Source organism: Ambystoma mexicanum, chromosome 1q, assembly GCF_040938575.1.
Source record: "Ambystoma mexicanum isolate Mex_15411 chromosome 1q, UKY_AmexF1_1, whole genome shotgun sequence".
Lineage (NCBI taxonomy): Eukaryota > Metazoa > Chordata > Amphibia > Caudata > Ambystomatidae > Ambystoma > Ambystoma mexicanum.
Window position 1 is genome coordinate 856,922,325 of NC_090922.1, and position 18,232 is coordinate 856,940,556.

Consider the following 18,232-nt stretch of genomic DNA (forward strand, 5'->3'; position numbering starts at 1 on the left):
TGAGTTGTACCATTTATTATGTATGGTTTTCAATCCACTTGCACGTTCCTGTACAGGATGTTAAAAACTTGTAATGTGTTGGAAGCAGAGCTTTTAGAATTGATGGGGGAACTAAGTGTTTCATTTGTTAAAAGAGGAACCTTTGATCTCTACATCACAGTCCAACTAGAAGGTAGAGCTAAGCAACCAGTGGAATGAAACGTTACTGATTTAATTTGAGGGAAGTCTGCTCCGTGCAAAGAAGACAAATGAACCCTCTAGGTCTCTGCGAAGATGCTAGTCTAAAGGGAACACTGCAGAGCCTCTATGTCCTCGAGAATTAAACATAGGAACAATGAATTTGAAAAGACGCTTTGCACAGCTAGGATCCTGCTGAATTTAGGTTTCAAGGTTTCACTTGGTGCCTTTACTTGCAAAAACATTTCTATCCTAAATAGCTTTTGCTGAAAGATGGTAACGCCATATTGGCGAAAATAATCCTGTATTGTGAGCTTTCAGATTTGTGTGAGGATACAGCAATTTGACGTGTTTTTTTCCTTCTTCCTGAGCATTCATATGCTCAGATATTGCCTGGTCCTAACATGGCCATGTAAGGTGAACCCTGATAAGAGTAATGTACAACGTAACCCACCCTAAACACAAACAAAGAAACTGGTCCCTGATCACTCCATTCCCTTTGCAGCTCTGATCCTTTCTGGGTCTTTAATGCCATCCTGCTTCCCACCCATGGATATATGTGCTTGTGCTAGGCATAGACATCTGCACCTGTCCTGTTTTGGATAGTGTGATGGCTGATCTGTTACATGGCTTTGAAACATTGTGCTCTACTACTTGATTTACTCCATTCCTAGGTGGTACCATACCCACCACCGGAACACATGCTGTTTTTTATGACACAGATTGTGGTCCTTTAGTCAGTCCTTTAGTCTGTCAGACTTCTTTTCACAAGGGAGCGACTTAGGCCAGCAGCTGATGCTCTGTAATGAGTTTCAACTTCCTATGTGTGGGACAAATTGACTTCTGCCCTGCAGGAATACAAGGATGAGCAGAGGTTAACATGCCTAGTTAGGCTTCGCACTTCTACTAAGCAAGAGCCAACACAATCATAAAGGTAAAACAGGCTCAGTTAAGAGATAAACCTCTGTTGCCTTTCGTGGTACATGGGCCGAGAGAAGCATATACTCTCAACAAGGTTATGAATGTGATTCCCTATATAGGGAATCACATTTGCACACCTTTTGTGGGAGTACATGTTTCCCTTGGCCCGTGTTACCACAAAAGGAAACAGCAGTATATCTCTTAACTGAGCCTGTTTTACCATAAGAGGCTAATCACAGTATCACAGTCGAAAATAAAGGACTGTCCAATTAAGGGTCTACAGAAATATATATTTAAATCAAACACACCATATGCAAGAATAACTAAATAGAAAACACCACACAAAATCCACCCCTGAGTAAGAACACAGAATTTGCAAAGATAGAAAGATGAAGTAATCTGGGTAATGAATCATGGGTAAAAGGTAAGTAAAAGCCACAATGTCCTTTAAAAGGATATCTTCGTGATTGCAAATGGGATAAAAGTGGGCTAGGGTCCAAATATGGACCAAGGGGCAGCTAGCCGTCAATAGCACCTTATTGCAGTTCTTGGCAATTCGGCAACCATCAACCAGCTTTCGAGCTGTTGTGCGAGTGGTTCGAGCCAAGTTCGGGTGTAGCTAGTCGTGTTGATCCAACTGGTGAGCTGGCATCAAGTTGAGTGAATCTGGAGTTCAGGGCGGTATCAAAGGCAGCATTTGAGTAATGCAGGTTTGAGCACACAGCAGGATAGGTTCAGGCTCCAGCACGTTCGAATCAGGGTTGTAACCTCTGGTTAGGGTTGGCCAGTCACTCTCCTGTGGCTCGAGTCGAGGGTCAGTGACAGTTCGAAGTGGTGATCCTGATACTCTGTTGTGGGGTTCGATGAAGCAGCAGTTCAAGGTCAAGCCGGATCAAGTCATTTATGTAACAGCTGGTTCTAGTCAGCGAGTGACACTACAGTGGTTTGAATCAGGATCTGGCAAAGCACAGTTGATTAGAGTCGAGCAGGTGACGGGCTCTGTGATGTAAGAGATGGCATCAAGCTGGTTTGGGATGCAACATGCTGGTTCAATGAGTTCTATTGATTGCCAAAGTCAGCATTGGCAGATCCTGTGGTTCAAAATATAGCAAACCCGGTTTGACCACAGATCAACTGGTTTGATGCAATGAAAACAGGGTTCCTGGCTGTCAAACTCTCAGGATGCTGTGAGTCCCAATCCTGGGGCTCAAGGATAAGTTTAGTCCTTATTCTGAGGCTCCCAAACACGGGAGAGGATAGCACACAACTGCAGTGAGGTCATAGGTACTGTTTTAGCTGCTAGAGAGGTAGGTCTTGTTCCAACAGCAGTTCACCCTCACTGGTACATGCGGATGGTTAGGGGACAGAGCTTTCCTCTACCTTGGACACTCAGTCTTCATCTCACTAGTGGAGGACTTTGGAAACATGAACTATCCCAGAAGAGGTCCAAGGAATACTTTCTTAATTATTTGTCCAAGGGTTAGAGAAGAATAAGAGGGCTGGTTTATGGGGTGCAATCCCTGTTCTTAGAAACAGTAGACGTTTTCTTCTAACATCACACCCAAAGTGCTTGGTGTTTTGAACAGGTGTTGACAGGATGGAAAGATAAAGGCAGAGAGAAACAAGATTGTGCAATCTTCCTCCAGCTGTAGAGAGAACCCACCCACCACCTTCCCTTCTCAATAGAATAAAAGGTCTTTAGATATGCAGCACTCTGCTGTGAGGCTATTCCTTTTGTGAATGGGCGTGCCCTTTGATTCCTGTTTCCAAGACCACTTCCTATGGAGTGGGTTGTCTCTCTGCGGAGGGAGGATGTTACCTGCCCTCACAAAGGAACAAAGAGAGTCAATCCCCAAGGCTGCAATCCTGTCATCAGTGGCAGGACCAGCCTGTCTTGGGAGACTACACATAATCATTTCACAGCTGAGCGGGGCTCACATAGCTGACATATGTTTGATACCAACATTGCTGTGGCTGTAATAATTATGAGAAATACCATCCACCATACAATAACTCAGGTATGGCACATATTTAAAGATGTGTCTGCCAGCAGGTCAGTAAACTATTTATAGGGCTTTGGTACAGGGGAGGATATCTTAAATTCAACCCCTGTGCTGCAGAGACTTGGCAGTCACTGCAGCTGTCTAAATGGCATGTGTGCCCTCTGAGCCTGCTCTGTGCCACTCGTAGAGCAGGGGCTGTAGAGAAGTATACTGATGAAGCAGGGCACAGGTATACACTATACTTTAGACATGGAGCCTATCAGAGGGGAACCTGATCAGCATATTTCCATTTCAGAGATGGAATTCACACATAATATTTTTATTAATAAAAATCAGAAAAGCCAGGGTTTCTACACCCTTGCCAGATGCTAATTCCTAGCAATGTGACTGTAACCTCTTAACCATGGATTACAGTGTTATTTTGCACATGCAATGCATTATCAAAATACAGTGTACGGTCTACAAAGAAAGCCCTGCTCACTAAAGGGAAGTTCTATTGCTTGACAAAATCAGATCACTCACAATAAACACTTGATTGCAGATGAAGACGGTCAGGCTCAAACAGTCTAAAAACATTAATCTCATGCCTATTTCAAATATCTAGTTCTTCAGTGTCTCCATCTTTAATTATGCATTCATATTGCTATCATTTTGCCTTGTCTGTTCCGTATGAGACATTTATCTTCCTTGCTTGTCACAAATCCATGCTTTAGCTCATCTGGAGTGAGGTGGTTTGATGTGTTCCCCAGCCCATCTTTGTCAAGATGTTGACTTATGGTATCCATCCATCAGTTGTCATGCTACATCTTCTTTGCAGTCTTCATCTGAAAAAAGTAGTTTTCTTGATATATGTTTTTTTTTCATTTTTGAGAATCAATGTCCACTGTCAACAGGAAGGAAAATAACACATTACAAAGCTGTATAGCAAACCCCAATACTCCATTTTGGATTCATTAGTTGGTAACTTGCTTTGAGAGAAATATAGCAGGAGAGAGCAGATATATGCTAAGTATGCTAAGTATTAGTAAGGAGAGGAATGTTGTTTCTATTGTGCCCCCTCAACTCCTTTGTTTCCAGTCTATGTGTCTGGAAATATGAACATTGTAGAGGTTCCCAAAGCACGTTTTTTCAGTGATTCTTTGGGGCTGATCTGAAAGTAAATCCTATTCACTAGTGAAAACCTACCTTTTCTACTGTACATGTTGATATGTTATGTCAATATAAATTATCCTGTGTCTACGAAGTATACATTGTTTCATAGTCAAATTTAATACTATGTCATAAATGTATTATATTTCCCAGCTTGTAAATCCAAAAGTGGTAACTGCAAATAAAATAAGACCATCAGACACAGAGTAAAACACAAACAACAGATTCATTCGCTTAAGCGGACCCAGGTTCAACCACAACCATAGTTGTAGTGAAGTGAGCAATTTACAGAAAGGAAACCTTGTCTGCATTTATTTTTGAATTTTTTTATTTTGGATAACCGTTCCGTGGTATGCACAGAACGTCTCCTGTGTTATCAATCATTAGCACATACATTCTGAGACCCACGTAATTAGCATCTACAGGCGGGAAGACATCCATAATATCTAATCTTATTTGGTCCGAGCTGTTCAACGGCCAAGGTTGAACAAACACTGAGCCAACCATTCTTTGCAACAACATGCCGTTCTGTAAAGCTCAGCATTTTAATGCTGCAAACACATTTCTTTGAGCTCTAAATAGGAGATCACAAAATGGAGTCTGTTTCTGGACAAAATTGAGGCGCTTAAGGCTAACTTGAATAGATACAATTTCACAAGCTACTTTTTAATCATATCAATTCCAACACCAAAAGCATAATTTTAGCTGGGTGCTCACAGATATTGATAGAATTTAAGTGCCTCCAGGCTCATCAAGTAGGCACACATTCTTACCTATGTGTCTTTTTTTAAATACTGTTTTTGGACTCCAGCATTTCCCTTGTTTATTTGAATGTTATTTGACGTCAGACCTGCTGCAATTATCATCCATGCTTTCACCAACTATTCCTAGAAAACAACTGCAATGTTTCAGAAGCAGCATATCTGCTCCAAGAAAACCCTGACAATGGCGGCTCCACCATAATTGGCGATGGGGTTCCGACTCACCCATTGCCCATAATGGAGGAGCAAAAGCCAGCTCAGCAAAAGTGCTCTCAAGGGCTCCTGGGCTGGCTTTAACTGGAAGTGTTTGCCTTCAACAGTTCTGTTCCCCAGCTTGCATGCTCAATGAGTTATGCAAGGCAGGGGGCGTTTTGATTCCCCAGCGTTGCATGGCCCATTTGCAGGCTGTGGAAGTGCAGGTGTAAATGTGCCTGAGGGGAGCTCATGCACCTAACCGGCACGTTTTGGCCACCTGGGCAGTGTTTGTCTAATACTCTGGTCTCCCACGCACCTCAGGTCAGGTCAGGTCAGGAACCAGGAAGCGCTCTACCTCAAAGATTTGCGAGAGACCTAGCATGCCTCCAATTGTGTGTGGGGAAGGAAGAGGGCCCCTTCTATTTCCACACAAACTCAGCCTCTGATTGTGCAAGGAGAAGGGAGGGATCCCCAGCCTCTAATTGTGCATGGAAAAAGGAGGGGAGTCCTCCCTTCCCTGTGCACAATCTGAGACAGGTGAGTGGGTGAGACTGTCATCTCATCTGCAGGCATAAACCTGAGGGTGAGGGGGCGGAATGCCAGGACATAACTTTACATGTTTCAAGGGCATCAAGGGTAAAGAAAATAGGATACATGTTTGCTTCACTCTTGATGGCCTTTTGGTATTACATGGCGAGACTGGCCTATGTTGGTCTAAGGTAATCCTTCACCTTTGTTTTAGTCATACATTACAGTCCTTCTTCTTCACTATCCTTATCCTTCAATAAAGTCCTTTGTCAGAGACCTTTCTTTGTCATAGTCATTAGTCATAGTCCTTTTCTTTTTTTACTACCCCTTTCCTTTGTCACTCTCCAACTCCTTTATCACAGCCCTTCTCTTTTTACAGCACTTCCCCTTCCTCATAGACCTTTGTCACATTCCTTCCCCTTTGTCATAGTGCTTCTTATATGTCATAGTCTACCGCCTTCATCAGTATTTTGCCTTCATCCCTATGCTTTATCATTCCTTCTCCTTCCTTGCAGTCCTTTGACACAGTCCTCCTTTTTCATTACTATCAGATAGTCTTTCATTAAAATCCTTTTTCACAGCCTTTTTGCTTCATCACAGTCCTGTATTACAGTCCTTATTTGTTAGTCTGTTCCTCCGAGTCCTTGACCTTTGTCGTAGTTCTTCACTTTCATCATAGTTCCTCTATTTTGTCAACCTCTTTCATCACAATCATTGTCTGACATGACAGTCCTCCTTCATCCCATTCTTTCAATGAAGTCCTTCTCCTTCATCGCAGTACTCCTGCTTCAACATAGTCATTGTCCTTTTTCACAGTCCTTGTCCTTCATTACTGTTCTTCAAGTCCTTCTACCTTGTCAGTCCTTATTCTTCATCCTAGTTCTTCATCACAGTGCTTTCCCTTCACCACAGTCATTCTTCTCCACAGTCGTTCTTCAACAGTCTTTCGTCATCACAGTCCTTGTAGTTCTTCATAGTCACCGTTGTTTCAGTCCTCCTACATTACAGTATTTTTCCTTCATCCGTGCTTTTACTTCATCACAGTACTCTTCCTTCAAAATGTCCTTCATCACAGTCCTTTTCCTTTGTCGCAGGCCTTCTCCTTCTGCTTTGTCACAGTGCATTCTTATAGCCTTTCTCATTTTCCATCAACAGTTTCCTTTGTGACAGTCCATCTCCTTCATGAAAATCTTTCTCCTGTGTCACATTCCTTCTTCTTCATCAGAGTCCTTTGTCAAAACCATTGCCCTTCATCACAGTCCTTCTCCTTTATCACAGTCTTCCTCCTTCATCAGTCTTCCCCCTTCATCACAGTGCTTTATCAGTCCTTGGTCTTCTTTGCATACCTTATTACAGTCCTTCTCCTTCATTACAGTCCTTCTCCTTCATTGTCTCCTTCATTGTCAATCATTTTCCTTTGTTTTAGACTTTCTCCTTCATTCCAGTCCATCATCAAAGTCTTTTGTTTTCATAACAGTCCCTCTCCTTTACTTTCATCATAGTCCATTAACCTTGCCATAGACCCTCTTTCATCACAGTTGTTCATCACGAGTCTTCTCCTTCACCAACGCCCTCCTCCTTCCTCAGAGTCATTCTCATTCATTGCAGCCTTGCTCCTTCACTGTCCTTCTTATTTGTCACAGTCCTTCTTCTTTGTCACAGTCCTTCCCCTCATCACAGCCATTTCATTTCTCAAAGTCCTTCCCTCCTTCATGACAGTCCTTCTCTTTTGTCACATCCCAACTCCTTCTTCAAAGTAATTCCGGTACACTGCAGCCTTCATCACAGACCTTCTACTTCATCACAGTCTTTCTCCTTCATCACAATCCTTATCCTTTATAATCACAATATGACTGTCTCAGGCACAGTCTCCCTGTCAATCAAAGACTAGCTCTCTCTGGTGCTCCATAGTATCACTTCATCTACCTTTTCTTTTGCACCCCTGCATAGGTACCTATTTTTCCTCTCTTTCTCTTCTCTCTCTCGCTCTACTTTCTCTCTTTCTGTCTCTTTCTCTCTCTTTCCCCCTCTCCCTCTCTCTGTCTCTCTCTAAGAATAAGCGATAATTAAAGTATACTTGAGGCGTTTGTAATTGGCTGAACACTGAAAGCATACAATCTAATGTAATGTATGAGAATGTCCAAGTGTTTTGCTAAAATAGCCCCCCATGCATATGGATTTGCTTTTGGTAGTTCTACATTTTGAAACCAGGGTCCTTCCTTGTTGCAGGGTATACATGGAACCTAAATACAAAAAAAGGTTGGCTGCGGACTCTCAAAGTGGGAAAAAAACACAGAACAGGTTATCATGCCATGTTCTTTCTAGGGAGGGGTGCCTGCTACCTGGAACCTAAATCCATCTATCTTCCTATACATTTCTTTTATAACACCACTCGCCTAAAGGCCACAAGGCGCTCACAGAGACAGACAACAAAAAACAAAGAGATTTATGACATTCATTGTGTTGGATTTTATATCCGTTTAGCTGGCATTTTTACTTGAATGTTGATGCCCTCTTTAGCTAGGCAAGACAGGAAAACTAGTGGTGGGACGTGGTACAGCACAATATTCTCATATTTCCACAAACAATAGTTCTCAATCAGTAATTTCCTTCATACACATGAATGCTCATTGCAAGTTGGCCAATCTGTCAATAAGGTGCTGGAAATTACGTATAGCAGCATATTTTTCGGATTGGCAAACTACAAGTCCCCTACCGGCAGATAAATGCCTGAACGGCCAGCACTGTTACTAATGCTGCCGGGGATTCAGGCAACCCTATCCCATGGAGTTCTATGCGACTCCCTGGAATGGGGAGATACTGGTGTCTCCGCCGCCCGTAACATCCCAGTAACATCAGGATTTTAGAAGGCGGATGCAGTACGGTTGTTCCCCGGTATCCTGCAGATTTACCAGCGGGATACCGGGGAACTCATATTGAGCCCTCATATATCAAGTACATCTGTGTTCTATTTTGATGTGGTAGAGTCCTGTATTTTGTCCCAATAGCAAACAGATTATTAGCGGTTACACTATTCTTATGGAGAATGTTACAGCTCTGGGTAGTTGGAACTTTGAGCTTTGTTTTAACATTATTGATAAAGCCAGGCTCGATGGTACAAAGATCAAACTTCTTTTATGGGCCTTTGTAGCGGGTTGTGTAAAATGCAGGATTTGTGATGTAGATGCTCAATAAAAATGTTAGAAGCTTTTAATCAGCCATCAGAGGCTAATTTGTCACCTAATTATAGACATCTAATGAGCATGTTGTTTGAGAATGGCCCCCTTCTTGCACAAATGAATACCTGTAATGTAAAAATCAATGAACAACTGCAAAAGCCAAAACTATGGGCTTTGCAAGTGCTTCATCTGCTGGGCAGAAAACATATTATGAAAACTGGTATTTGTTTTCGCCAATAACGTCAGTTTGAGGAAAAAGAAAAACAGGCTTTTGCATTCAGTGTTTTCTGGTACTAACATGTTATCCCAAAATGTTGCAATCCCTTCTAAGACATACCACATAACAGACAAAGGGGGTCATTCCGAGTTGGGCGGTAAGGGGTTACCCGCACCGGTTAGGATGCCGGTGGCGATAACCCCCTACCGCCCTATTTCCGAGGTCCCTTAGCGGGTCCCACCAGGAACGGCTGGTCTGATCAGCCGTTCTTAGCGGGACCCATTAAGGGACCTTGAAGCTAATAACGGGCCCGCAATTTGCAGGCCAGTTATTAGCGCCTTCCCCATTCTAATTGAGTCTGCATAGGTCGTAATGTCCCGGTAAGTCCCCATTCCGCCTACCCGGACCCAAAAAATAGCACCATGGCTGCCTCCAAACTCGGAATGACCCCCAAAGTAATGTGGGCTCAATATGAGGAACCCAGTATTACTTTTTTGTTCCTTGTACATTTCTTAGATTATCAAAAGTACAAAGTCCAGAACCAGTTTACTGAAATGCTACAAGAAGGTTTATCTCCACAACGCCACCCCAGTGCAAACTCCCTCGGCTTCACCATTGACTGTGACCACTCTCAGAACACACATCGCAAAGATTATACAGGCAACCTGTCATTATCTCTCACCCCTCTACAGAATTAAGCAGTCCATCCTAACCTCAGTTATCAAAGCTGCATTTAATCCTTGTTGCTTCGCCACCTGTTTGTGCATAAGTCCCAGTGACAAGACTGGCCCTGCTGAAGGCTCTCCTGTATGCCACACCCCACTTCATTGTAGGACTGGAGAAGTTCTACTATGTCATTTCCACACTGAAAGAAATTCACTGCCTACCTCACCTAGCCCACAATGCCTATAAGGCAGCTTGCATCACCTACAAAGCCCTGATGTCCATAGCTCTGCCATATCTTCAGGAGCATCTCAGGATCTGAAAGAGACAACGCAACACCAGGAACCAAGACTTCTAGAGATTCTTTTTTTGTACAGTTTATTACAAACTTTTAAAAAGAAGAAACATTAGAAACTCAACGTAACTAACTAATATCCCTCCACACGTTCTAGAACAGGTCTAAAACAAAAACAACTTCATTTTTACAAATTTCTCATCTCACATCGTCATCTCCTTCTCTTCAGTAACCATCTATTACTGATTGTTCTTTTAACTTAGAGAGTCATTAACCCAGACAACATCAAATTTGTGATTAATCAACGTCACTCATTTCCATATTATAAACCTTAATCATTAGTTCATGGAACATTTCCAATGTAACCTAAGAAATAGATCAAGGCAAAAGTTAATTTGTTTTTAGACCCTTCAAATAGTGCCGACCACCAATCTTCACAGTTCCAACTGCCTTGTTTTCCTATTTCTTCTCCAAAGAATAAAGATCTTTTTTCGCACAAAGCAGGACATAAAGCCACAAGATGTTTTAAGGATTCTACTGCGTTATTACAGAACCTACACATTAGGTCATCAGCTGATATTTGATTTCTTCTTCTTAGTGTTTCTTTAGTCTCAAGTTGATTCAACCTGAATCTTATAAGCACATCACGAAGATTTTTATTAGGAAACTTGACCAGATAGCTTGATAGACTGTTATATGCTTTTGCTTAAAAAGGCACAAGTTCCATATATTTATGTTGTGACCTTTGTTGACAAGTTACCATCCAATCCCATTGCCATAATTTAGTTTTTATCTTATTCGGATTATCATCCACAGCTTTAGTATTGATTGATCATTAACTCCAAGCTGTGGTTTCAGTATTTGGAATTGTGGTGCACAATGTGGGTCTGTTATTTTCCCAAATAATGACAGAGAGTTCCATATTATTTTTGGTTATCCTAACTCATATCTAATACATGCTTTCGGAACTCCTAATCCAGAAGACGTGTTCACAGGTTTCCCAGACCTTGTAAGACATCCAAATGATGTCTATGCACCATAAATTAGAGAAGGCACCACTTTCATCTTGTAAAAATCCATTACTGTTTTTAAACTGAATTTGCCAAATTTTCTATTGACTGCGCCGTCAGTTGTTTACATTTTGCCTTTACTACTGTCATCATTGGCTCGTCATTGATGTTTACACTTATTGTGGCTCCAAGATACCTTATTTGTCTTCTTTAGGGTGTAAGATTCAATCTTCCATTGGAAGGTCACTTTCTTAGTACTTCTTCGGCCTTGTAAGTTCTTCAATACAATAATTTCTTTTGTTCTCTATAGGCAGGGTTTCATGGAGTGTTCCATTTTCTGTTATCTCCTTTAATGAGCAAAAATGTTCATTTGGACTAGAGAAGACATTACTGGTTTTGGGAAGTTCTTGTACAGTATCAGGTTTAACAAGGTCCATTAGGCTTGCTGTTAAAGGATACTGCACCTCCTTTCCTATAATTTGTCCTGTTTCTTTCGCATTAATATTCCTCTTTTTCCTTGCTGGATTTACACTGTTGCCTTTATCACAATTACAAGTCTTTTTACATATCGTGCCGTTTTGCGGCACCAACACGTTATGAGAACAGGAACCGTGCTCTCCCTGTATGAGGTCCCGAAACCGTGAGCTCTCAGCCCCGGAGTCACTTCCAGCGCTGGGCACTCCCATCCCAGCTATCATTGCCGGGCGCACCTCCCAGGGGAGGAGGGGCACGGCTCTAGCCCCACTACCCGCTCCCCCGCAGGACTTCGCGGCGGCGCCGCCTCCGGCACCCGCCCTCCAACTGGGCCCCCACCCACAGGGCACTCCACACCCGGCTTCACGCCGAGCGTGGGGGCTGCGCAACCACACACCTCGCTCGCGGCTAAATGGAGCAAAGCAGGGACGGCCGCCAGGGAAGTAGCAGGCCGCGCCACGCCGAAACTTCCATTGACGACTCCAGGACTGGCCGCTCCCTCCAGCCGAGGACATCCGAGTGAGTATCCTCAATCATGGCTGTTACTTTTTGCAATGATAGCCTGTGGTTTCCAATTACAATTGGCTTGCAGTTAGTGGAATTGCCAGAATTGCCAAAATTGTCTCTTTGAATGTCAGTTTGAGCCAGATTGCGCTCCTTATTATCATTCAGGCAAATATCCCTAATTGCAGATGACTCACTATCAAATGACTCACTCTGAGTACCCTCGTCCGTGAGGGAGTACGTTCTCAATGTATCCTCCAGGAGTTCAATCTGCATATCATATGTAGACTGCTGTTCTAGTGCAGATTTACAGCACCTGTGATGCAAGCGTGTTTGTTTGTGGGTGAGAGGAGATAGGGGGCACGACTTGTTCAATCACCCTTGTGCCGGATTTCATGGAACTTTGCAAAGTCATATTGTCCGCTAAATTCTATAAGGCGGCGGATATACCACCGCTAGCTAATACCAGCTAGAATTTCCGTCTAGAGTCAAAGTCTCTGGGTAAGTCTTACCTCACACTGCGAACACTGCCAACACACTTGCCGCACTCTGCGACGCTCCGCGTATGGTGTGGTGTTTTGTTGTGAAAACTCCTCCTCCTCACCAGTAGAAAGTGAAAACAGACCCCTGTTGCTGCAACTCCTCCAAAGTTTCCAACACTGCCAACACACTCGCCGCACTACGGAATCTAGAGATTCAAATGCAAGAAGTGGAAGAAGCAGATGCCTTTTCCTGCTACACACCGCAGGAACAACAATCTGATCAGCATCAATTTAGCACATACCCTCCTTTACTTCAGGATAGAATTAAGGGTGTTTCTCTTCAGGGGACACGATACAGACCGATGATGATTGGATACTTTACACCTGCCCGTGTCTCTATTGTGTACCTCTAGTATGTGCATCCTCCTCTAACTGTACAGGGCTATGCTGCATTTCTATCATGCATGAACTATATTAACCACCACCATTTATATATACAAATGTTATATCAAGCTTACAATGGATCAGAGCTGCTGAAACTATAATGAGAATGGGCTCAAGTAAGATATCGTTCAAAGTAGATCAAGAAGGAAAATGATTGAATCATTTAATGTTCACTAAATAGAGCCTTTCAGTAATCTATAACCTGCATTCGTTAGCAGAACGTTCTTGGCATGGTTTCAAATCAATGTGTGATTTATAATATGATATGATGTGATATGAGATGATGTGGCATTTATAACGCGCCTGTACAGAACTGTACAGGCGCGTTATAAAAAAGATACTTCCATGGCAGTGACATTGTACTGACAGCAAACCTTCCTTACACCAGCGAGAGGAATGCAAGATGCCATGCAGTGTGTGTCTGTAGTCACTGATTAGACAGTTCAATGTTATGACTTGTTTTCCCCATGAGCTGAAACATATCTCTTGTTTGCAGTCATTTGTGAAGGATTACATGATCTCCATTACAAGACTTCTGCTTGGACTGGATACAACACCTGGATCTGGGTTTCTTTGTTCTGTAAGTACCACCTAAACATGTGGCTGTTTATTGTTATGATTATTAGTATTATTATAATCAATACTAGTAGTAGTAGCGGAAGTAGTATTACTACTTTTAATATCCTCTAATTTATTCATGTTGTAACAGCACTGCTTTCAAAATAGCTTGGCATAGGTTAAAAGAACACAAAAGTTGCAAATCATTTTAAAACTGCTTTTTAACCTCCAACTGGCCAGTGAAACTGGATAATTATTGAAGCGATGGGAGCCATTGGATAAAGGGTACCTGGAGGCATTGTGTCCTGAGAGCATGAGCTCAATGGAAAATCCCAGCTCATTTTTCGTGGTTTCATGTTCTCATGTCTCCAGGGGTTTCTATGAAGAGGGCAATGTCCCTCCACCCCAGCATTAGATGGTTTCATGGTCAATTTCACAGTGGTCCCTTCAATAATGTGCTTGCAGTCCCCTGATGAGCTGGGAGGGAACCCAATCAATCTTAGGGTAGGCCACATGAACTCCCAGTTCGCCGGAGTGAGCGCCTTCTTTGCATCCATTACGGACACCAGGAGCCATATAACAGAACACTGGTATGATTGCACATGTAATTAGCATTAAGGCAAAAATGTACCTGGTGCAAAAAATCTATTTTAATTATTTCTTACAACAGGGCTAAGGACTAGCTCTAGGGCAAAGCTTTCTGGAGTGCAAAAATGCATTGAAAGAATGTTTTGTCTATCAAAGTGCAATTTTACATCAGTGCAAATTTAACTTATACCAATGCAAAGTTCTTGTATTACCAACCCATGTTTACAATGCATTCCATTGTTTTAATTAAATTGCTTTCATCGTGTAGTGGGTGTTTGATGCATTATGTGAGTCGGAAATGCTTCTTCTGACTTCATTGGGGTGCACCTTAGTGACCCACTTTGATAGTGCAATGATTATATAGTAATGGGTATGTGTAATTTACAAAGCACTGTATCCTTTGGTTACATTGAAAAGTCTAGACTCCCTCTGTGAATGGAATACAAACATATCGTTCTGTTATCATATCAATCAGCCGAACCGTCATCTGGTCTAGTACAAATGAGGCTACACCTGTGTTAGATTAGAGCCTCTATCGTGAAGGTCCATCACAAAAGAGCCTATCTGTAATATCAAATTGTAAGGTGGACACAAAATTAATGTTGCCCATGTTTAGGTAGTTCTCCAAATTTGTCCACCACATCTTTTTTGAAATATGCTTCCAAAAAAAGCCCTTGCAGGACAAGGCTGCAGTGTTGAGCGATGCAGGTGCGCAGGAGATGCTGGCCGATGATACGTAGCACGCATCGCTACGTTCACACATCCATGCCTTTAAGAACCGAGATACAGACCCTCTGTGGCAAAGCCCTAACAGGAAAAGTCTGCAGTGTTGAGCGGCGCATATTCGCAGGAGACGCTGCCCGATGATACATAGCACATGTGGGTGCGGGAAGAGGTTGCCCGGGAGGGGGACATACATGGTATTAAAGCAATGGCTGCTGCTTAATGGTGCTATAATAAATGGAATGGGTGGTCTGTAAGAGCTGTAAACTGCAACCTAATGGTCCTGGTTAATGTGAGGGTTACTTTCCTGGCTCTCTCCTGAAACCCTTGTGGTGGAGTTGGATTAGTTTCTTTTGACATACTTGTCTACAGCTACACTTTGTACTTTATTTGAGGATATCTGGGATGACCTGAAAGGAACAGTAGACTCTGAGTGCTGTGCTGCTCTCATCCTCCTTGACCTCTCAGCAGCCTTGAACACGATTAACCCCTCAATCCACATGAACAGACTCTTTGACCTAGGCAGAAGGGACTCCAACCCTCAGAATTATCTCCTTTTTCCTCTGCCATGCGCATCCAAATAGTCTCTCCATCCTTTCTCCTCTTCCCCCTTGCTCAGTTCCCCATGTATTCCCCTAGAGCATCTCACTCTCCCCCTACTCTTCAACCCTTCCCAAGCGCATCCGTTCACACAATCTCACCTGTTATAACTATGCTTGGACACTCAGATCATCCTCCAGATTTCCAACTCCCCCTCCCCACCCAGACCTGGTATCCTGCCTCTCAGACATTGACCTTTGGATGACGAAAAATCACCTGCTCCTCAACCCCGGAAAAACTGAAATTCTAATGTATGGCAAAACAGCTCTTCTTCCCCGGCCTATCCCTTGGTCGCATTCATTAGGACCCACGCCCACTGCATCCCCCTCTGTCAAAAAGTTAGGATGCACTTTTAGCTCAGACCTGATCCTCTCCAGTCACATCAATGCAGTCTCCAGATCATGCACCTTCCACCTATGCATCCGAAAGCAGATCTTTCCTTTTCTCTCCTGTCCTGCGGTTTGGCCTGTAATTGATACTATCTCTGGGCAGTGGCCCCACATTTATTCTGCCTTCCCAGTTTCTCAGGATTTGGATTTTATTCGAGCCACTCTTAGCATGAAATCAGCCTCACCAGCAGACCTGATTCCGCCTAGCATCCTTAAAATCATCCTCCCTGCCAGTGTATCTCTAATCGTTGTAACAGTTAATCTGTCATTCTCTAATACTCACATTCCTGCTACACTCAAACATGCTCTTATTATTCCACTTCTTAAAAAGCCTAATCTTGCCCCTTCTACTTCTACTAACTTTCATCCCATTTGCCTTCTTTCTTTTCATATGAAACTCCTGGAAGATCTTTTGACCCCTCAATTTCATTCCTTTCTTGAAGATTCAGGATTCCTTGACCATCACCAGTCCAGTGTCCGGCCTGGCTGGGGAGCTGAATTGGTCCTGGTGTCTGCGGTTGACGATTTGACCCAGATCATGGATCAGGGTTGTTTTTGTGCCTTGATCCTGCTAGACCTTTCTGCTACATTTGACACTGGACACTGTGGACCATGGCATCCTCAGGGAGAGCCTGTCCTTGGCAGGTGTCTCTGGTCAGGTCGTGGACTGGTTTCAGTCTTTCTTCTCTGATCTCTCTTAGTCCCTTTCCCTTTCTCCTTTTAACTCATCTCCTAGGCCCCTCACTTGTGGTGTTCCTCAGGGTTCTTCTCTTTCTCCTCTTCTCTTCAATGTATATATTCAGCCTCTTGTTGAACTGATTCACTCTTTTGGCTTTCGGTGTTACTCATAAGCAGATGACACTCAGATCTTGGTGCGGCTTGATCTTTCCCTTCCTGCTACTGCTGAGGGTTGTTGTTCCTATCAACCTGCTGTCCATTCTTAGTTGGGAAGCAATTGGCTTAGCCTTAATGGCGATAAAACAGGCGTCATTACCACTGGCCCCCTTCCCCAGCCTCTGTGTGGTCCTCTGCTTTCTGGCCTGTCAAACTTGTTCCTTGTCCATCTCCCTCTTCAGTGGTCAAAAATCTGGTTGTGAAGTTCTCACCCTCGCTATCTATGCAGGTCCAGGTTAGTGCCAGCCTGTCCACTTTAAACTGTGCATCCTGCATTCAATTCTGTCCTATCTTCCCCCTTTGTTTTGTTCCCTGGTTGTATCTTCCATCACGTCTGGTTCCTTGACTGCAACTCTCCCTTTCTTGGGCAAACAGCCTTCCTTGTCCATCGACTGCAAATTCTTCAGAATTCCGCAGCTAGGCAGCCCACTGGTGCTGCTTGTTTTTCCTCAACATCTCCTTTATTGAATGCCATGGACTAGTTGCCCATGGCCAAACAGATAAACTTTAATGCCCTCTGTATCATTCATCGGGCCTTTTACAAAACAGGACCTGAATATCAAATGTGTTCTGTATTCTCCTGCCCATCCCCTGTTCTCTTCCACGGCCCTACGTATCATTGTGCCTCACTTCAAATACTCTCAAGTAGGAAGTTGTTCCTTTTCTGTGGCTGCCACTCAATTATGGAACTCCACCCCACTGTCTCTTTGGGAGATTGCTAACCATCGGTCCTTCTGGCGTGCCCTATAGAGTTTTCTGTTCACAGTATGAGTCCCTGGGTGGCTACTCAATATTCCCTCCATGGTTTTTACATCCCTAGCACCATGATGCCCTTTCTGGTGAAGGCTGTGCTCTAGAAGTGTATACAACATAACAACATTCCCACATAGTTTCTGCAATCATGGCCATCATCCTCTCATGCCTAGACTACTTTAACTCCCTCTACCCAGGCAAGCTACAAACCAACTCTGAAATCTCCAACGGATTCAAAATTCTGCAGCAAGTCTCCTCCTTGCACTCTCCCCAAGAGAACACTTTGCTCTGTACTCAGGACACTCCACTTGCTGCCCATCAGCCGACGGGCCTCTTTCACAGCCATGTGCATTACCCACTGCGCAATTCACAAGAAAGACCTGGAATTCCTCCAAAACAAGCTCATTCGCTACCACCATACCAGAATCCTCACAGCAAGTACAGGTAATCCCTCCCTTCAAGTTCTCCAGATTAGGAGGTGCCTGTTTCTCTGTCCGTGCACTTATTTTCAGGTTCTCGTTCCCCCTCGTACTCTGCCTCATAGAGGCTCACCTAGCCTTCAGGAAAACCCTCAAAACCTGGCTGTTGCCCAAGACTTCCTGATCCCCCTCCTGTCCATGCCCATTCCCCGCATCTTGCACACACGTTTCATCTCGCATTCCCCCACCCCCTGTGCACATTCCCTAGCTGCCCTTCTGTCAGCTACTAACCTCTAGTTTCCTTTC

At 43.5% G+C, this 18,232-nt stretch overlaps 1 protein-coding gene across 1 annotated transcript in view; it reads left to right on the forward strand.

The window, feature by feature from the left end:
- Positions 1 to 18,232, forward strand: part of KCNT2 (potassium sodium-activated channel subfamily T member 2) — a 2,640,974-nt gene that overhangs the window by 2,556,056 nt on the left and 66,686 nt on the right. The window contains exon 25 of the mRNA XM_069641505.1: positions 13,499 to 13,582. Coding sequence (XP_069497606.1) covers positions 13,499 to 13,582 — 84 coding nt within the window. The remainder of the gene's footprint in view (positions 1 to 13,498; positions 13,583 to 18,232) is intronic.